Below are 22083 nucleotides of genomic sequence, written 5' to 3'. Positions count from 1 at the left end.
TTTGCGGCTGAAATCGAATTTTCAAAACACATTACTCATCAAATTGATCATTTCCAGAAGAAAATTTAACTTTCTCTCCCCCTTTTCTTCCCATGATCAAAGGGCTGCTGATAATTTCCACAATCAATTAATCTGTGGACTGTTTCCTTGATTCATCGATCAGTTCTTGAGGCTGTCATATATCAGAAGATGTTGATTATTGCTTACCCAACCTCGTAATGATGACGATCTCAAATTTCTTGTTTAAATTGACTCAGTTCTAAAGAGTTCTTTGTGAAATATTCACATTTAAGAAATAGATGAATCGTTGCAGCCCAATATCATCATAACTATTAATAATGGAAAAAAAACATCAACAATGTTGTATTATAGGCTATTTATGTACATATTGTAAAACGTATGAAGCCAGAAAGGCCTGACATTCTATGTAATTCTGTATTTCTTAACTTGCAAACATGATATGGGTATAAATCTCAGTCCCAGGTCAAAAATATCATATTTGTGTGGTATTGCCTCATGGGAAACTGTGTCTATCTTGGCTCACACTCAGAGTTTTCTTACAGATCCAGTTGCTGATGAGTTTTGGTAAACCAGCAGCACTTTGGGGTCAGAGATCAAGGAAAGGGGTGGTAAAAGAGAGCTCAGAGGATTTCTCTCTGTCCCGCACGCATTCACACTAATGACAGTCTAATGTTCCCAACCACAGACGGACATCTTGAGTCAGTCACACATCACCATTCCGACCAACTGACTCCTCTTTTGGGAATATCCCCGATTAAGCCACAGGCTCAGAGGGAGTTCTCGTGTTAGGGTTCGAGATTAAGGTTCACGAGACATTTTCTGAGTGAAGGGGGAGCCACACAGTCAATGTTTTTTTTTTTTTTTTTTAAAGGTTACTTTTGCGCTTAAAACGTTTCCTGTTTACCATTGAGTTAATGAACGATCTGCATCTGAAAATGGGCCGTGTAAGAATAACAGTGGCAGGAAATCAGTTATTACGAGACATTAAGTCCAATTATGCTTGGATTTTTTTATTATAACACATGCTTGTGGGCTAAACTTGCAGTGACCTGGGGCGAGAGAAAGTAACACCGCCACCAATTATGCTCATGTCTCTCAATAAAATCCCACAATTTACCAAAATGTTATTTTCCATTTAAGAGATTGGAATTGAAGGGTTTTCTTAGAGCAAACTAGGGAAGGGCTCGTGGTGAACCCCTAATTCCAGATCCATTGTCATTAATGTGCCGCTCATATAACAGCCGCCAGTTCTTTTCTTCTTGGTTCTCCACCAGATTTTTGGACGTAGTTGCCGCCTCTGAGGTCATTGACTCATTCAGTATGTTTGCATGACATTAGACAAAAAAAAAAAAAATTATTGTGTTTGTTTGACTAAACCTGGACTTTGAAAGGACATGCAAGCCTATTAGACTGACTGAAATTGTACAAAATCTAATTTCTCCAAATGTGATGGGGAGACGGATTGCTCAGTCGGTACACACGCAGAAGAGTAAGACGACCTTGACAAAAACATGGCGAAATTTAGGTCGGTAAGTTTTTTAGACTGACGAGGAGACCGATTTTATGCTACACCAGAAACCGCCTAATACTAACAAGCTGAAAGGGGTCATTTTGCTGGGACATACTGGGACAAGGACAGTCGTCCAGTTGGACAGCATATTCCAGCTTGATGTAAAACTGCATGGAAACATGCTGACCGACTATAAGCCTGACTCTATCAGACAAAGGTGTTGAGGTCAATGTCCATCTACGCCAAGGGACTTGGCTTTATGCTGCGCGGTTCAGCTCCACACGGTACGGTTTGCAACAGTAAACTCTGACTTGGCTTGCCTTTCCACCGTGACGTGTGTTGGCCCAGTGGCGATAGCTGCTTCGGCTCAATACATAATGTGACTAAATTCAATGAAGAAGAAGAACGCGACACAACAAACGCTGTTGCATGCCAACAATATTGGTTACAAAAGGCCTTGAATCCTCTCCCTCACATTCCATTCACGTTGTTCCCTGGAATTGCCAATTATCTGTCAACCAATCGACAGATTACAGTGTATATAGCTGGACCACTGTGCTAGGTAGCCCAACTGAACGTGGCTTATGTAATGTAAAGAACTGAATCAGCTGTACTGCTTGGGCCAAACACAAACTGTTGACAAAAAGCAAGGAACTCTTTCTTGTCGTGCATCTCCATTTCTTTGGCTCACTGGTATTTGGTATTCTTTGATCAACTAAGTTGTTTTTTGACATTATTCTTGAGTCACTGCTCTCTATAGTTCACAGTCAATATGATCCAAAAAGCACGCTGCAATTTCAAAGCAAAGATGGCAATCCAATACTATTCATCATTAACTTTTAAAGGAATTCAATATTCAATGGGATTAGTTAGTGATTGTTATCAATATCAGACTTCATTTATTGAATCTTGCCGTTGAGGATAAAGGAAAATAAACCCCACTCTATTGTTGTTTGTTCAAATGAAAAGGTAAGTAGTGGTAGGAGGAATATAAATGAAAAACTCGTCCATGTTTCACTTTCAAAGAGTTGGTCAGTCCCTGAGTAAAGTTGGCATAATTGTTGGGATGGTGTGGGAACATTGTCAAATCGCGTTAAACACAGCAGATTTAAGGATTTGATAATAACAACCCCAGACCAGAAGACCACAAAACACAATAGTGTCTGCATACTTCTGGCCATACAGCGATTATACGTATATTTCAAACTTGTAATCATTTTTCTGCTTTTACAAAAAAATAGGAGATGATGCCGCGTTAAGCTTTGGGTGATACTTTCATCCCAAATGGCTCGAGACTTTTTTTTTTCTAGGCCACAGTGTCACATCATTCTCCCAGGCTTTTTAATGAGCTGTGGTTAGAGCAGAGGAAATGACAGAGCAGGGAGAGGAAGATTAGAGCTCACCTCCAGTCTGGTGCGATCTACGTCTCTGGGAAGCTTCACTTTCACTCTATGCGTCACTGCCAGCATTTCATAAGGGTAGACCTGGCACACACAAAGTAAGCATTGTGGAAGATTACTGGGGAATAAAATTTGAATCCAGTGGCCAAACCAGCTGCCAAGTATATTAAAGAATATTTGTTAAGTATTAAACTCTTACCTTGTACTCTGTGAGGAAAGAGAGAGAGAAAAAGAAGAGAAAAGAAAGGATTAATCTGGTGGCACAATGAGTTTTATTCCCACTGTAGCCCTATTATGAAAACTACCATAATGAAGTCTGGACTTGCACACAAGTCTTTGCAATATTGGGTTTCAAAGGCGTCAAAAGGATTATAAATTGTTATACACACACACATCGTGTAACGAGGTTGGCATCTTGTCAACTCGCGCTTTGCTTGATATGGCCAGAACTGTACAAACACACTTGTAAACACACGGCAATAATTCTGCAGCTGGAAAAATGACATCACCTATCCACCCTGTTACCACACAGTCACTGATCTGGAGCCAGAGCTGCAGGGTTCTACATGATTGGTCAGAGATTATAAATAAGGAAATACAATTTAGACTATAGAGCTCCGGTAGCTGACGTCATGCAAGACTCCCAACCAAAACAATGCTGTTCAAATCCAGACACATGCACTACACAGGCACAACAGCTACAGAATCCAAATGTCTTATTTATTTAACACACTTTATTATGGTGTGTAAACTGTTTTCTGGAGTAGGATGAGATGAACTTAATCAGGAACTTTAAGATGTTGGGTTACTGCAGGTCTGGAACTGTCTCCATACTTGTGAAAAGCCCTCAGGGGTATTGTAAGGGTCTGGTTCTGCGATACATTGCTTGATCTCCATGGATTTAAAGGTACGTGGACAGCCAGCACTGGCATTGTTAATTTCTGCACAAGCTTTTGCTGCCAACATGGTGGAGGAACAAAACGTTATTTTGCACATTTTATAGATTAAGATTTCAGACAATTTTTTGGCATGAAGGGAGAAGTAATTAGGGGGAATTACTCTCTGCTGTAATTTTTGTAAACTGAGATGAAGTTGTTCTTTCAGAAAACCAGTTCATTTTCAGCAGTGAAAAAAAGGTGACTTACATTTGAGAACAAATAAGCTTTGATAATTGCAAAGCTCTTGGTTAAATTAAATTTTCTGGATCTTCAATTTAATAAGGAAAGGAACAAAGGAGTGTATGAAAAGTAAACTGGATACGTTTTGCTAATTATGACGCATCAGATCATGCTTACCTGAAAGAGGTAATACAAAAGTTCAATAGTACTGCAGAGGACCAAGAATTGTACCCTGTGGGACTCCACAGGTCATGGTGGTGATCATCAAAAAGAACAGCATAGCCTGTGCCTTTAAGATAATATCTAAACCAACAAGGGACTGTACTAGATGATTAGAGCCAATCGTCCAATCTGTCAAGAATAATTTCCTGGTTCGGTGCAGCAATGCAGAGCTGAGTTAGCTCTTTTCCCCCCATGACTTTGTTTTTCAGATGACTGAAATTGTATATTTATATCAGGGCAATCTCCCTGCTCCGTGATGTCGTTTAAAGGGACTCTGAACTTTGACCAATCTCCATTAGAGAAGTCATTAAATTAAATTAAACATCAAACAGCTTCCTTCAAATAAAGAAAGATTAGAGAGTTTGTGGTGATTAACGTCCAAGCTGTCGTTAAAAAAAGGGAAAAACAGTCCCACAAACAATGGCTTCAACCTTAGAATGTTTGGACAATGGTTCTAATACTGAATTCAAATTATTTTAAGGGTGTTCACATTAGGAACGTGAATAACATACGTGATGTTTACATATTGTTTATACAGAGATACACTGCGATATTATAGAATTTAGAATAGACTGGAATGGACACTGGAGTAAACTCATCATATTACATTATGTATCTTGGTGATATTGTACCAGGTTTAGGACAGCCTACATTATTTCTTGCTGACATCAGTCTGGTCTTAAGTAGTTAAACAGACAACTGGGTTATGGTATACTGGGTTACTGGCATCCAGCTGTCCCATGATGCCTTGTATGGACAAAATTGACTAATAAAAAAGGGGTTTACGAAGACTAAACTGTTAACCCAACATTGTTATTGTTTTCTTCCAAACTCGAAAATTCTGGAGTGGATCCAAAGCAATTTCAGTGGAGCACGGTTAAAAGCATGTAAACCACTAACATAAACCAGAGCGAAAAAAAACCCAAGATAAACAGCTTTAAATTGATTTTCTCTCTCACCTCTCATGCCTCCCCAACTCTGGGAGTCTGGGTCCACTTCATCCTCCACCATCTCAGCAGCCTGCAGGAACACAGACACATAAACAGACCCACAGTTAGACATTTATTTTTTTTTAAATGTGCTTCATGCTCCATGATGCCAAAAACGCTGCTGGCCTTTATCACATGCTTTGGAGCTGATCTGAAGCCTTTCAGCCACTGCTTTTGCCCTTCATTCGCTCACATTCTTTCATGGTGACCAATAGGAAGTGAGTGCAATGCTTTGTTGATAGAGAGCTTACATTATTGAGTTTGGAGAGGCTAAAAGGCAGCTGAGGAGAAAAGGGAAGCAATCATGTCAGAAAAACTTGTGTTTGTCCACTTCAAACGAGTAATTAACAACAGCTTTGTGCTTTTGGCCGTCGAGTCCAACTAAAATCAAAACTTTTCCATTAGCCCTCCAAGTTTGAGCGTGCGAGCTGCTGCTGTCTTCGATTAAGAGCCTCAACATACAATTGAGATTTAAATTAACACTGTCAAATGCAGCTGAGAAGATATAGACTGTGTTTTTGTTGGCGACGGTGTTGAAACACAAACTATTAGGACATCGAAATTGATAAATCTTTACATTTTAAGGCTAACTTTGTTTGCTGTAACATTAGCTTTGCCCGCATCACGCACTATATTGATTTCATTCTGTTTTAAGAGACAAACAATATTAGCTAGAATACCTGTCTAGCTTTTGTACAATGCTATTAGCTGGTAAAGAAAAACGGTCAATTCTGCTAAACAACCAAAAACCAAAAAAATGAAATATCCGTGACACTCATTAGCGTTAGCTTTTCTTCAGATCCAGTGCTAATTAACGAAAGTCCTTGCTGCCTAATTTTATTGCTAATAGACTTGTACTTTTGTACATTTCGTTAGCATTTGGCTAATACATGCCGACTCATCAGGAACAGGACACCTTTTTTCTTTAGCACTTAAGAGTCGAAAGACAAATTCATAGCGTCGACCGAAATTAGTGATGTGGGATGTGAAAAGTAACCCTTTAGGAAAGTGAATGCAGTCAAACTACACACTACTACAAAAGTAAATCTGTCTCATTTTGCAGTTTTCAACTTGTTTTGGTGCCATGACAACCATGTTCTACATGTGCACAAAAACAGATTACGGTGTACTTATAGAAAGGTGTTTTAATAGTATCTATTAAAGTAGTAGTAATAGTATCTTGGCCCCCATTTGACCCAAAGTACGTAGCGTATGCATCCTACACAACCCAGACACTGTGAGAGTGAAAGTCTTATAAATCCACCCTGTTCATTTCACAATTGCAAAGCTGGGTAAACAGATGAGGGCAATAAAAGACAACTAAAATGGAACAGTGCTTTAAATGTAAATTGATTTACAATGATTTTGATGGATTTAAAGAGGGTAATGCAATTAAAGGCACCCAAGAAAGGTTGAATATCATATATTAAAATTACAACACTAACCAGCACCGTCAGATAGTGAAAAATTGTTAAGTTTATTTAGGTCATGTATCCATCGTGGCTCCCAAGCTTTCATTTCCTCCTCAGTTCTGTTTTGTCTCCGTGTCCATGATCCATCAACAGTCACAGAGGGAGAGCAGCAATATCACATCAGGGGGGATGATAGACTAAATACCCCCAACGTCCTCATAATAAACCAGGCCCTGCCTGTGTGGAGTGAATGGTACTGACTGACCTGTGAGTAATCTGATCCCAAAGCTGTGAGAGAAAGACCCTAAGGGAGGTTGATTTCTAAAATGGAGGAAGCCTTTCCAGTGCTACACTAAGGTTTACAGTGTTGACGGCAGAGAGTGGGACATAATGGTGGTGGTGGTGATTTGTGTGGGTGTGTTAATTTGATTAAAACCTTGATGCGACCTTGTGAAGATGGAGACCACCCTGACGACTTAGCTTTGAGGCAGCACCACCCAGTGGTTTATAAAAAGGATCCTTTCAACACCTGAAGCCCAATTTCCACAAGTACAAAACAGTTCAGTACCATCACGGGTATGGAATAGACCCAAGCCTTGCCTTTTATTAAATGAATCCATTTTTAATGACAGGGTTTCCACATCGTGGTTGACAAATTCAAGGCCTTTTTAAGGACTTTCCAGGACCAATTCCTTGAAATTCATGGACCAAATGTGCTGACACAGCTTAAGACGGGAAGACAACTTGTAAGAGTCGCTTCGCCCATTGCCTCCACTTTTATTGATTTGCAGCACGCTCTGCATCTGGACAAGTGATTGTCCTTTGGATCTTGGACAAAGTCAGTCTTTGTAATTGTCCTTGGTGAGCCAGAGATCTTGGAATTCTCATTTCCCAGGCATCAAGTAATTTACTCACTCTTGCTTCACTCATTTTTCTGCACGGAATCTAACGTCAACGGGAGAGAGGGAGATACAGTGGACCGCTAGTAATTATGACTCAACGTTTGTTCTGTGTAGGCCTAGTCTACGTGCAACAAGCAATGCAGGGCGCATGAAACAGTAGGTGGTGTTGTAACAAACAAGGGTGACATTTACCTTAATATCAACTGAACTTTGGGCGATTTTCAAAAACATTCAAGGGCCTTTCTCAAATTCACAAACCTTCAAGGATTTCAAAGAACCTGTGGGAAGCCTGTATTTAACGGACAATATCAACGCACAGCTGCCGTTTAATGTGTCACAATTCTTTGAATTTAACTGTGGACAACACTGTGACATGCTGGTATAATTTCATACAGTGTACACAGCGATCACCACCTTTGCTACGGTGGAAAGTCAGATCGGCATTTACCATTCCAAACTGTTCCCTGGCGAGCTGAATTTGACTATACCACTTGGTGGAGACACAGTTTTAGACAGCTCTTTATGGCATGAAACAGCCAAAGCAACAACTCAATATTAAACGTCCTTGGATCTCTGGACACACTTAGTTTGGGAACAAACACACCCCATTTCCCATTAGGAGTCACTGTCCAGTGTTTTAGATAATAAATGTTCCTAGCAAGCACAAATCAAGCCCACCCCACCATGGCTCCAACCCTGCCAAGGTTTGGGGCCTGAGCTTTATTAAGCCTGACTAACACAAAAAAGGACATTGTTCAAAATTAAATCAATGCATTGTGTAATGCTGAGTCAGGCTGAAACGCTGAATTTAAAAAAACAATATTGCACAAAGTGTTCACTGTATACTTGGAACCATATGTAAAGTTCTGGTTCAGTTTCAACCCAACATTCAAATTCAATCATTTGTGTCAAAGGATTGATGTGTATCACACACACACGAATATACAACTGGACATGGGAATATAGAAACATTTCGTGTCGTGATTATCCTGACAGAAACGATTGCGATTGACGATATCATTGCGATGAGATACACATTTAGGGTAGACATTTGTTTTAATTAACAAAGGCTTGAAAAAAGGTCCTGGAATGACTGGAAAGATGCAGGCTCCCCCTTGTGGAACTCCAAAATAAATCAGTAGGATTGTGCGTTTGTGCGCTAGGCAGCATTTCAAACTTATTCGCATGAGATTTCAATGACTTGATTATCCTAATAACGTAAATTTAACACATCCATCCCTAAACACAACATACAGCCTCCAGAGAACATCTTGTCACTGTAAAACATGTTGGCTTGTTCACAATCTAATTTTTCCCAAGACTTGTTGGACGTACTGTCCAAAAAAAATCCAGCTGTGAAACACAGCATAGCTTTTTAAAGTACTATGAAGGAAGATGCATTAAATTTGCTCGATCTGCCTGACTGCATCAGTTTGGTCGCTCACCTTGTAGATGCCGTTCCTTCCATATCCTGGTAAAGACGCAGACTTATTGTAAGGGAAATCTGCAGAGAGGAGACAAACACATCTCTTTTCACGCCCGACACACTTTCCTGCATCCATTTGGCTCGGCGTTCGAGCTCATGGTTGGCTACTCACTTGGCTGGGAGGTGTCAGTGGGAAGACTGCAAGTGGACTTGCGCGGGTCCAGGTCTTCTGGACCCATTTGTCCATCAATCTCACTCTTCAAGATCATCCAACTGGTCCTCTACGGAGAGAGAGAGCGATACAGAGAGAGAGAAACGGAAAAACAGTGATGGATGATGGCAAAGTATGAGTTAGTGAATTAGTAAATGGGTGTACAGCTTTCGAAAAAGTTGGCAGAAAATGGCTTGAAAGGAGACACACATGGACAGACAGACAGAGACATTTACATAGAGACCCACCTTGCCATCCTCCCCATCCTGCCAGGATGTTCTAGAAGCTGTAAAACATGTCACACGTTACAGGATGTCACATTTCATGTGCCCTCAGCTCCACTGAACTGCACTACGACTGACATCACCAGTTGCAGACGGCATCTCGAGCGAACTCGCTGTGCAAGTGATCAGTAAAAACAGGGCTACGCTGTAGCATGTGGGAGTTTGGACCGTGGCATAATCAGAGCAAAGTGTGTGAACAGCTACAGCACTGACGACCATGAACTTCCAAACAGATGTTCACGGTACCACGAGGATGACTACAGCTGATTTCAACTACTGAAAAATATTCCACTTGACTAAACAATTACCTTCTCTGTGATAATCATGATCCTTAAAGGATACGTCTATGACTATCAAGGCCACCATCAACTTCAACTTTTTGACTTTTACTCAAGAAATAGTACGACGTTGAAGTTTGACATTCATGTTCCCCAGGGGACGATTTTGGTCTTCTCTACTCCGCACATTTTATTCCCCCCTTTAGACTCACAAACCAGTGGAGTTGCCCCCTGGTGGACATTTAAGAGAATACGGGGTTTAGGACATTCAACATTGGCTTCACTTTCTGGATCTGGATTTGTTTTTTCTGGGTCTACGGCACACACTTTGTTGCTGACCTCACATCTGCCTCTATGAACACAATCGAGACGCTGACAGCTCATGAATCTATAGGGCCGTGCCATGTGCAGCTGATTTAGTCGTCATATTCCATAAAGATGAATATTTCCTTGTGTAATGGAGGGGAAAAACAGGCTCCACGCCCTCCTACAAACACGTGTTTTTGGAGTGATGTGCACATACAGCTAGAGGGGGGGGGAAATACAGTTAAAAAAAAACAACCATACACCATAATTAAGACACACAGACAATGGTTAGGAGTGAGAGTCATGTGACTGGTACAACACTAATGACACCGTACAGAGTGATTCATGTGCCCGACCGCTCACGGTGAACACACAGTCACAGCATCACCACGAAAACCGACAAAGGAGCCTGGTGAGATGAGTGCAGACATGCAAGAACGGGGGTTAGCACAGTAACACCCACAGGGCACCACTCCCACTTAACTTTAATTAACAGAGTGCTGCTGTGTTGCACTGTCAAACTAGGGTAAGTGAAATGTTTTACAGGTAAAATCCAATCAATCAAGCTTTATGTTTTTCCCACATTAAAGCCGGTCTCCCCAACATGATGGTACCATAAAGCCATACCTCCAACTGCTGCTGCACTGCCCTCTAGAGGTTAAACATTGCAATCATGTTTAAGTGCGTAGAGAATCACTTGATTTGGTTAAAAATGTCTTTGCCTCCTCTCGGCTTCTATTCTCCATTAACTTAAGAATACTCACTTCTTGAAGCTGTCAGACCTTAAAATTGATCTTTTCGTTTGTCCCAAAAATTTTTAAAATTTGCCATGTTTTTGTTCTGTAGCCACCATTATAGGCTAAGCCCCTCCCCGTTAGCGCACTTGTACCATAAACTGCATATTGTTTTCTTTTTCATGATTTTTAAACCTTACTACTGGCCAATGCAAATTGCCCATTGCAAAGCAGTCATTTTGACAGGGAAAAGCAGGAAAATCAAGATGGATGTCACAGATTTGCAACTTTAGAGCTGATTTTAGGACAACTTCTCTCAATGCAGGTTCATCAATAAAGGTACCATCATGGATTCCTTTCCATCTTGTGGGGAAATAAAGAATTGTTTGGTCTAAATGGTTAACCTCGATCGATTATTGTCTTTTGAATCATTTTTAGAACACAGAATGGGTGCAGTGTGCGTACGCCAGTCCTTTGCATGTACTGTAGATCCATAGAATCTACTGGATGAGGGCGGGGCTTGGTGAAGAGGAAGGTGGAGTGGGATAAAACAGGTGACTGACAGGCGACATGCGACACATCGTGCAGAGACCAGACCAGAGTAGGAGGTGTTAAAGAAGTTTGGACTGTACCATGCTGTTTGTAGATGGGGGGTTTTCTATAGATATTATCTTTGACCACAGTCTCTGAAGATGGGATCAGATGCGGAGTAAAGAAAATGGAAGAAGCCAACATGGGAGGGAGGGAGGGAGAGAAAGAAAGAGAGAGAATGGAGAAAAGGAAGCATGAGTTAGCCGTTATTGAGGGATGAGATATTTTTTCGAGGGAGCAAAAAAGGGGCTGCAGTAGAGCTCGAGTCGACACATTTTTGTCATTTGTATTGTCACACATCAGAATCATCACCATTTTTTTATATTATTCATGCAACATGTTCAGAATAAATCAGCGTATGGGGGAATGGTAATAGACAAAAACCAATGACATTCAAAGGATAATATCAGAAACCACACATGGTTCCCATGCATCAAACCGTATGTTTATACAGCATGAAGAAGTCAAATTAAATAATTAAAAAAAGGAATAGCTGTTCATATGAGGTACTGATTCATTCTATGCCTGCTAAAGTCTCTGATATCGAATATGAAAAGAAGACGTATACTTCTTTACAAACCACTCAATATCCTAACCAAAGCCCATTGAGAAAATCAGCGATTTTACATCGCTGCAAACAAAAGTTGTAAACCTCCATTAAATGAATAATAAAATAAAACAAACATTATTTAATGACTTTGTTGTATGGAATATTTTGTTCCGATTCACCTTAGTGACATTAACGTGTCGGAAGAGGCAGCAGAAGACCAGCATCTCCTGATCCCCCATGAGCTAAAAACGTGGATTTTCTCATTGGGATTTGGTGTAAGAGAGCAAACTTCAGATAACGCTGTCGACTGGACCTAAATAAACAATATTTGCAACAATAAAGGAGGTAAATTGGAGTCAAGTTGCGTAAAATACACTGTTAGACTTAGTATTGTATTAGTAAAATGGGGACAGTACGTTTTTTTTCCCTCCTTAAGCTGATCTAATCCATCCTCAGGATCCAGACAGGCCTCTAACAGAGATGCTTTGTAACAACTGTCGCACATTAAGCCACAGGAGAACATGACTCACAACAAAACAACACATATGGGTCATTTCTTTGGCTTGTTTCAGTGTCTGCCAGCATCTGAAACAATATCCATATAAAAGCAGTAAGGATGATGGGTATGAAAGCCATTAAGTGAATAATCGTTGGCTGTTTTTACCCCTTAACTTGCTTCCAACTTGGGAGGCTTTCTTTCTGTTCCCTCTGCATGACTGACAGTGCAACTCTCAATGGGAACAATATGTTGGATCAAATCGGTTTTCCTCCGCAAAGGGACTTGAAGCGATGATGGAGGCGACATTTAACGTCAGCTCCCGTCCAAACGTATTCTAAATTTCAGCATAAACAGCGAGGTCTCGTGCCAGATCTCTGCTGCGTGTCAAAGAGAATTCGCTTTGAAATTAGAAAACAGTAGGGGCGAGATGGTAAATGTGCAATCCGTGAGTTAACTGCTACACCACAGTAAGTACAAACACATTGGGTAAACAGCAGTCTCACGTTTTCTTACTTAATAAGATTCTGCCGTCACCCAATTAACCATGTTTTTACTTACAAATGTCATGAGAATGTGGGATTATCATTGCAGTACATATTCTACACAGCTCTGCCTTGTTATTTCGCTAACATTTTATACCATCAAAGAACCAGATGATGGTAAATGCCATTTAAAAACATGGCACTCCCTATGCAAACATTATGGGAAAAGTAAGAATCATATTTTCTCTGGTGACGAGATGCGCCTGTGATCTCGCAGATGCTTCCTATCCGTGCTTTGCTCGAAAAACAAATATTCCCAGACTGTATTTCTCCTGCTCATCTCTACTTCTTCTTCTCTAAACCCACAATTGAGAATGTAAAATGTAACCAGACGTTTCATCTTTCAAGGCAGATAATGATGTTTTTGGATTAAAGTGATTAAAGTGAGAAGTGAGGAAATGAACCAAAAACTATACTAAATGTTACACACTGAAATCATGGAGTAACATATGGAGCTCTGAGGTTCATATGACTGATTCTAAAAGGCTCAGTAGCTTCGACCTGCTTTGATGTTTCAAGTATGGTACGGTAATAAAATCCATCCACCAAAGCTGTGGTTCACTAGCAGCTGTTCGGGTTTTTAATCATGTCTACAGTTGAACTACTTGTCATCAGATAAAGCATGGATGTAGCAACCGTTTTTGTGTCCCATTACGCCACTACCAACTACTTGATTCCAATAGCAGTATTTCAGATTTTTATTTGGACTGATAAAAGATGTGCTTCTAGGCTGTATATTCTGCACTTAAACAGGTTTTTAAGGTTGAAGTTTACAGTCTGCTCTGGGATCTGAGTCTAGCATCACAGACATGGGTGGATGATGACGTTACCCAAAATTTGGACCCCAGCAGAAAGTGTGAATTGGCCTTCAGAGAACGAGTGGTTTTGCAAAGCTTACCTTGTAATCCAGGTGCAGTCTACTCTCTAGAAAGATGTGTGAAGATGTTGGGGGGAAAAAAGCAAAGGTTGAGTTGCAAGCCAAGCATCGCCATACCTGGTATGTGGAAATGCCGTGGAACGGGTACGTATGAAGAGGAGGGAGATTTGCCATCAGAGTAGGTGGATAAGCTGGGGGTACTCCGACCACTTTCACTACCTCCAGTTGGGGATGGGAGTGGACAGGCGTTGCGCATGAAAGGCAAAAGGGTAAGGGTTTGGGGAGAAAAGAAAGGACATTGGGGGGCAAACAAATAAGCAGTGTTAAGCTGGGCATTTTAGATTAAGCTCAAACAAGCAGGTATTATTAATACAATGACACAAGTGACTTGATAACCCAGCCATTTACCGCGTAAGTGTTTTCTGTACCGCTCCATCTACTGACCTGTTGCGTAATGAGGTCCTAAAGTCATCCTGCAGTTTCTTGGATGCAAACATTTCACATACAATTAAGTGAAAAGTTGTCAATCTTTGGACCAAATCACATTTTTAGCTGTCGGACAGACGCTCTTTGGGTCCCCACAACTATGCAACTCTTGCAACCTAAAAGCTAAAGGCATCAGAACAATGAGAAGGAAAGCTAAATGATGATCAGAGAGGATTTGATGTCATTACTTAACAGTAAATAATAGTCCAATGATAGTAGAAACACATTTGTTTTTCCAGTTTGTATGTGCTTAGTGCATAATCGTTTTGTTGAGTGTTTGCATGTGTTTGCATGTGTGTGTTGTGTATTCAGGGTTCCCTCTTTTGTTATATCGAAAACAGGCTAGGTGATGGAGTCACTGACACTGTTACAGCCTTAGGGTCAAAATAAGAATCACTGTACATCCAGAGCTTTGGGGAGGAAATTAAGAGAGAGGGATGTGCGTGTTATGTGTGTGTTTTTTTCCCTGATTGATCACGCTCTACCATTTGACAAACAGGAACCATCGGCAGAGATCTGGATGCAAGTGGATGAGATCACCGAGACACTCTCACTCACACACACACACATGGCCGAGCTGTTAGTGCTGCTCTGAGTGATCTCCTTCTCACACACACACACACACACACACACACACACACATGCCTGTAAACACAAACACACAAACAGTGTGTGTCTAAATGTGTGGTAGGTCCAACGCACAAACATCTGGAGCGAAAGGGAGTTTGGAAGGAGATGCGTTGACATTTATCGGAGCAGACTTCACATTTAACAAAAGGTGGGGTCCATTCATTAATCATAAACTACTGACACAACAATGAGAAACAAAGGGTTCATGGTCATTTCAAAACGAGAGCATGCATTAAACACTCTTGTGAGATCCTTTCCTCACGTCTCCTTCAGTCCCCATCACGTAGCCTTAATGCCGTTGCCTAATAACTCATTAAAACACAAGCCTGTTGCATGAAAACAAATAGTCCTCTTTCATGGCAAGTTAGTAACCGCTACGGCCAGAATGAGGCCAATGCAGTGCCGCGTTGCATGCCACTGCAACTGGCAACCGGACCCCAAATTACAGCTTGGCTCTCTCCATTTCTTTCATTCCTCCGCTCCCCCTCCTCTCTTTCATCTCCTCCATCGGAACACTCCACTCCCAGCTTCTCCACCCTGTCATGGAGAAACCGCCAAAACCCTGGACCGCGTGTTAGTGATTTTCTGTGCAAAATGTTTGAGTGGAAGCTCATGCCGCTTCGCTCTCGAAACCTCCTCCTCCTCCTTCTAATCAGGCTATTTCAAGGTCGTTGCACGCATATGACGGAAGAATATGATGCACAGAGTTCTGTATTAAAAAACAAACAAAGACCATACATTTTAAGGCAATGGTTTGAAAATTAGCCTATATGGGACCTTAATGCTGCAGTTGGAGGAATTAATATTCGGAGCAAACACTGAGCTCAAGATTGTTCTTTCTAAGGAATCACCAACTCACTCATCTTCTACTGCTTTATCCTCCACATGGGCGCTGGAGGCAATCCCAGCTGAGATGGGCGAAAGGCGGGGTCACACCCTGGACAGATCACAAGTCCATCGCAAGGCCACATAGAGACAAATAACCATCCACTCCTACAGTCCAATTTGGCTAATCCCCAAATAGGCATGTTTTTGGACTGTGGGAGGAAACTGAACCCGCAGAAAACCTTTCTAACCTTCACTAACATAAGCAGCAATCTCTTCCATAACCACAACAAAATCCAACCACATCAATGGAATAAAATCTGAGACATGATAATGAACAGGGAATCATTCAGGGAAGACAACAGGGTAGTCAGGCAAACAATCAGGCCAGTAATCTGAACAATCTAATCTGTATCAGAGTCATGTCAACCATGCATAAACAACAACCACGTCCACAGACACGACGGAGGAGAGCAAGCAGAAGGATAAAACTCAGTGGTCCTACGATCGTACCTTGATGCACACCATGAAACCTGACAACACCACGATACCGGACAACAACATCACAAAACCTTCTAACCATTCCAACCAGGGGAGGGGAGACACATAGGAGAGAAAGACTACGTGTGCTTTTACCGTTAGGAGGAGGTAAACTGAGATGCAGGGATGTCCTAGGTTTAGGGTCAGGTAGGGGGTCCTGTTTGAACCCTAGGGTTGAGGGATTGGGGAGAAGATTAGGGAAAGGGAGGTGGTTGGATGAGCCTATCAGCTCAAGGTTAAATCGTGCAAGGCTACAGCGCCGGTTTGTGATGTTGATTTCAGTGGCGTGTGGTATCGTGAAGAGCATTAGCAGTTTCATGGCTTTAGTTCATGAATGAATTAAAACCTCCGTGAGTGAAAAAAACATTAGTTACAGATTCATATTCAGCACACAACACCAGGTCAGGATATTCTGTTTCCCATTACAATTAATTAGTCTCTGATGAGCCAAGAGACCTGGGTGAGTTTATAACACGTGGTCAATTTAATGCAGAACCAAGATCCGTGCCGACTAAACTCAATTCAAAGTGGTTGTATCACTGCACTCCATTCTGAAAGACGTCTGATCTTGGTCGTATACAGACAGGACTTTGCTGCTGTCCCTAAATCCGAGAGTTGCAACCATAGACTGTGTATAAAAAGGATGGCAGTCTTGTGATTTGAAAACATACTCCTGTTGTGACTGTCAATCAGGTACATTTGGACGACACCAGCTGCCAGTCACACTGGTGTCCACTCCCGCAGTAAATGCCATGATTTATCATCTATTTTGAATGCAATGTACAAAACTGACGTCATGTTCTACTGAAGAAGACTTGAGGCTAGAGATTGACATCATGAACTCCTCAGGGAAACATTTACTGGTGTTATAAATCAAGGGAGAAGCTAATTTCCTCAAAAACTTGTGGAGTCGTCACCTGTTAGTTAACTGCTACGCCAGTCCTACTTCCTATTTTACACTTGCTTCACAAGTCCTTTCCTTATACACAGTCTATGTTTACGAGACTCATCCTCTTTCGAGTAACCAAACTTTTAAATCAACTTCCACAAATTAGCTCATCTCTTGAGAGGCTTTTTTTAATGGCCCCAACATCAGCAACATGTCCATTGTCTGTATTGGACCAGGTCTTGGTCTCTACGTGCTTTTATACCTTTGAAGTAAGGGATGTAGTTGTGCTGCTGCAGCAGGGCCAGGGTCGTGGGGTTCAGGTGTAATGACATGCCTGCACCGCCACCTGCTGGTGTGGGTGAGTGCTTGTCACCACCACCAACACCTCCACTGCCCTCAGCCCCACCAGAATAGTACACAGGGAGGGAGGAGGAGTCCCTGGCCCAGGTGGAAGGGTACTTAATGCCACCCATGATGGTCGGGGGCAGAGGAAGAGAGCTGGGGTCACGGGTTTGGATGACATGTCTACCAGCAAGGTTTAACTCTGGCCCTGAATGTCCAATCAGAAGACACGTGAGGATACTAGATAATCAGGTCTTTGTAAAAACTAGCAAAAAAAAAAAAAATGTTCTATTATTTATCAGTTCGTAAAAACAACATAAATGACACTGAAGGTGCGTCCTTTTGTGGGAATAAGAGAAATAAAGATTCTACACAAACATTTCTATTAGTTAAACAGCTTAAATTGAAATGATTCACTTATTTTGGTGAAGAAAAGACAATTTCAGAATGATTTGGATAGAAATATACTAGGACTTTTGCATTTACCAATAATCAACAGGATCTAATCTGCACAGTATGACAAACATTTGATGTCACACCCTTTTAAGGACATCATATTTCTCAAAAGCGGTGTCTAAACAGCCATATTTGGAAAACAACTGCATAAAATGATGATTTAAATTCATAAAAAAAAAATTAATTCAATGGGAGTCACTATGTGAAATATTCTAAAATGTTGTTTTGAACAAATTTGAGTTATACAAATCATGTCAAATTTGTGTAAATATAATATTAAGGTAACTTTTGACAGAATTTAAATGTTTTTTATTTGGTCAAACAAATTTATTTCTAATTTAAAGTCATTTCAAATACATCTGGTCCTGACTGAAATAACAGAGGGATGGATGTCTACTTTATCAGGAAACACAAAAGCAACATTTCACTTGGCTTGAAATCGTCATAATTTGTTTTGATAGAATAATAAAAGAGTTGCCGATTGTAATCAAACCAGAGAGGAGCATGTCATTTAATTTCTGCTTTTGGAAATTATGAATGGAAGCAAGTGTTCTTCAAAGAAAACGAGCATTATCGATGTCACATGTGAGTATGAGGCTGATACCTGGTCGGCTGACGTTTTGGGGGGAACGGCATGGGGTGTAACGTCCGTACCCCCCCAGTGAGCTGTTAGAGCTGGGGCTGGAGGGCCTCCTCTGCCGGGGCGACTTCTCCCCATCGCCCTGGATACACAAACACATCCAAGAAACACAGCTTTAATCTCACTTCAATCTCAATGTGGCAACAATTGCATTAGTGATATTTTCATAAAGGAAACAGATTAATCGTGTTGCACGAGGGAAAACAAAACAGATGATGGAAAATGGAACCTCAACACAACACAGATGGGAATATTCTCATTGTTACGTGTCATTTAAACCGATTCAGGTCATTAATCAACAAATGAAAATTAACTGTAATGCATACGGCAAGCAACAAAAATGAAGGCACAGAAAAGCAATACCATGTACGTGGTTGCAATCAGAGTGAAACTGTCAACAATGACCACTGAAATCAGATCTACGCTTCAAAGCTTCACGTGTTTGTCTGTTTCTTGGCTTCAATATGGTGAAAAAGATGCAATAGAAACTTTGCATTATTCTTTCAGAATCATGTCTGCTGTGCAAAAAAGTCTCGGGCCACCATTAGGTTTGTTGTTTTAGCAATTCTGTAATGACAAAGTCCCTTTATTAGAGAATTTAGTCCCTTTATTAGTTAACCCTAAAGGCTGACTGACACGTACACAACAGGGTTGACAAATTAAATGCTTCTTATTCAGTTTGAATGGAGCAGCCTCAAGCATTACTGAAGTGAACTGTGGTTCCACTGCTGTGCTTTGCTCGCGTTGCAAGTACCAGAAGTTCAACTTTTCAAGCAAGCGTTGGCCAATCACATCACGTTAATCAAATTATTCCAACACAGGGACCAAATGTTGATCAAATCATGTTTATGACTTTAGCTCAGAAACAGAAAGCTTGTTTTCCCCAATGCAAAATGTATATTTTTTTGTCAGACAATGTCAGACAATGTGCATCCAATAAAAGCAGACATGATAACATCATCATCACTTTTGCAACATTAGCAACTCTGCATACTACATATTGAACCATGACTGCTCTGCTCACCTCTGCGTCAGGCCCACCCACCATCACGCATTAAAACCACACAAACAAACGTGTGAGTTGGCTGTAATTATTATTAGTCATTGGCCAGATTTATTCATATGACATGCACATGTTGTGCGAGTGTAACTCAGTGCAAGTTTAATAATATACAGTATAAGTTTTATAAGACTTCATTCAATTAAAATAAAAATCACAAAATTTAACATAAATTGCAGTTTTGCTTTAGCAAGGCCACTCTCTAATGGAAATATACATGTGTATATACATTGCTTAGAAAATCAAATAAGAAACTGAATTTGCCTTTTTCAAATTTGAGCGTAACATTCAACCACCAAAACTATTTTTATGTTCAGGAAAGTAAGTAAATAACTATAATTTGACATCTTAATCAAGACATAATAATGTGCGTTAGTAATTTTTTTGTCATTTTTTGGGGAAAAAATATTCATGGATACAATAAAAATTATATTTTAGCATTGGAAATTATAATTTCAGTTATAGAGCTTCTACATACTGTGCATTTAGGGCAGCTGTGGCTTTGGGTGGTCTATATATACACATATATACATATATACATATATATATATATATATATTCTCCCTCTCTAGGGGTTGCCACAGCGGATGACCCATATATTTGATTAATCAGGGTTTAATCTTTAAGTCAGATGCCCTTACAATCCAGGTTACGGATTGGCACTAGGACTATACCGGACTAAACGTGGCTTGGGTCATTTTAGAGTGTCAGAATGGGCCTGACCTTACCTGGGATCTGAAGCGACAACCCTCTGGTTACGAGCCCAATTTCCTTCCACTTAGCCATAGACTACCCAAAAATATAAATGTGTGACTTTGCTAAAACAAAGCTAGAGGTGGCCTAAGACTAACACTACTGAACATAAAAATGCCTTCAAGGTTCTTATTGTAAAGGTCTCAAGCACACAACCAAATACTTCCCAAGTACCGTGTTAGTACAACTCCATATACACACACAAATACACACATGACAGTGATTGAGGTTGGCGTCATGCAGCAATACATCGGGCATTAAATTACCTCTGTGGGAGTAGGAGAAAGTAGCAGGGGGGACTGCAAATGAAGAGGGGAAGAAAGCAAAAAATGGTTAGGACGAACTCATATGTGAGGTTATATGAGTTAACCATCCAAACCATGAGTGTGATCATTCACACTGAATGTGAGTAATCACATCCACAGGGAGGGGATTCGTGGAATGAGGGAAGTGGACTCAAAGTTGACCGTTTGTTTCGTGTACATGCTCAGAGCTCGAGTGGGTGTGACTGACTGCACCGCGGAGGAATGGGTGTCTGGAATGAGAGGGAAATGGAGTGTGGCATTGATGAATGACTGTCGCTGGCTTTACTGCGAGTGTGAGGGAGGACGATGGAAGCAACACAGCAGCTGCAGAAGGAACGTTGCGCAAAACAACGGCGATGTGGTGCGAATTTGTGTGTTTGAAATAAAGATGGTGATGATACTTCCTGAAAAAAAATGTCATATGGGTCAAACAAAGACACTTTCCTAGGATTGGGGTTAGTCTTCTCCTTCTTCTACTTTAGTAGAGTACAGGTAATTGAGCCAATTGCTTAGCGAAGCTATATTTTTAGATTCCTCAGTTACTGATACACCAATGACTTTTGGATAAATATAGCGGTGAGTCGTCTGCAATTAGTATAATACATCTAAAGTTTAGAGCATTTTGATTGGACTTTGATTGAAAAGTAAATATCAGATCAAGTTTATAGTTTGGGGCCTCACTGGAGGATTTTGAACCAAGCCATTTGTCACTTTCTCCTGCTGTTACTTTGGTAACTCTAAATTAAGAATGGCAAACACCAAAGTCACAAAATTACACATTTAAAGACAAACAACTCCTGTGTTTTGTAATGTTAAATTACTGAATTTCTCAATGGACATTGGTGCAAAAACAACAGTGTCAATACAGAAGGAAGGGCAGTCTACCTCTCCGTAATGCCTCTCCTCGGATGGATAGCTGACATATGGAGAGTAGGACAACATGTCAGGCCTCTCGATGTTGTAGATGGCCTTGGTCTTTGGAAGAGCAGCCAGGTCCTTGTAGTCCAGCATCTCCTCACCTAGTTTGGCCTGGCAGTAAAGCGGTTATTATTTCACAGCAGTGAAATACATTCCACTTTTTCAAAGACATTATGATGCTCTGAAGTGTAACTGAACTATGTGGAGCTGCTGCCCCCTAGTGGTGGTGTGTCGCTTACATAGATGACTCTGCTGGGAGAGCCTGAGGCGCTGGACGCTGGGACTGAGGTGATGCTCTCGGATGAAGTCCGGGTCACCTGAAAAACAGAAGACGCCAACACAATTAGTGGTAAATCATAGGTGGATG

At 40.9% G+C, this 22083-nt stretch overlaps 1 protein-coding gene across 9 annotated transcripts in view; it reads right to left on the bottom strand.

Annotated features, from left to right (window-relative positions):
• The window catches only part of ablim2 (actin binding LIM protein family, member 2), a 79672-nt gene that overhangs the window by 3697 nt on the left and 53892 nt on the right, over positions 1-22083 (bottom strand). For 3 of the 9 annotated variants that reach the window (XR_009239848.1, XR_009239849.1, XR_009239851.1), the window contains 13 exons: positions 21956-22033; positions 21684-21827; positions 20760-20792; positions 18645-18762; positions 17505-17792; positions 16450-16521; positions 13990-14091; positions 11446-11499; positions 9460-9497; positions 9173-9281; positions 9020-9078; positions 5231-5291; positions 2935-3138 (listed from right to left, as the gene is read on the bottom strand). Coding sequence is in view for 1 of the 9 variants with exons in the window: in XM_058623619.1 (XP_058479602.1) it covers positions 2935-3015; positions 3131-3138; positions 5231-5291; positions 9020-9078; positions 9173-9281; positions 9460-9497; positions 11446-11499; positions 13990-14091; positions 16450-16521; positions 17505-17792; positions 18645-18762; positions 20760-20792; positions 21684-21827; positions 21956-22033 (1245 nt within the window). In the remaining 8 variants the exon portion in view is untranslated. The remainder of the gene's footprint in view (positions 1-2934; positions 3139-5230; positions 5292-9019; positions 9079-9172; positions 9282-9459; positions 9498-11445; positions 11500-13989; positions 14092-16449; positions 16522-17504; positions 17793-18644; positions 18763-20759; positions 20793-21683; positions 21828-21955; positions 22034-22083) is intronic. The other 6 variants (XR_009239850.1, XR_009239854.1, XM_058623619.1 and 3 more) reach the window with 5 other exon arrangements.

The sequence above is a fragment of the Solea solea genome, chromosome 3, assembly GCF_958295425.1.
Source record: "Solea solea chromosome 3, fSolSol10.1, whole genome shotgun sequence".
Lineage (NCBI taxonomy): Eukaryota > Metazoa > Chordata > Actinopteri > Pleuronectiformes > Soleidae > Solea > Solea solea.
This window is presented reverse-complemented; position numbering and strand designations above follow the sequence as displayed.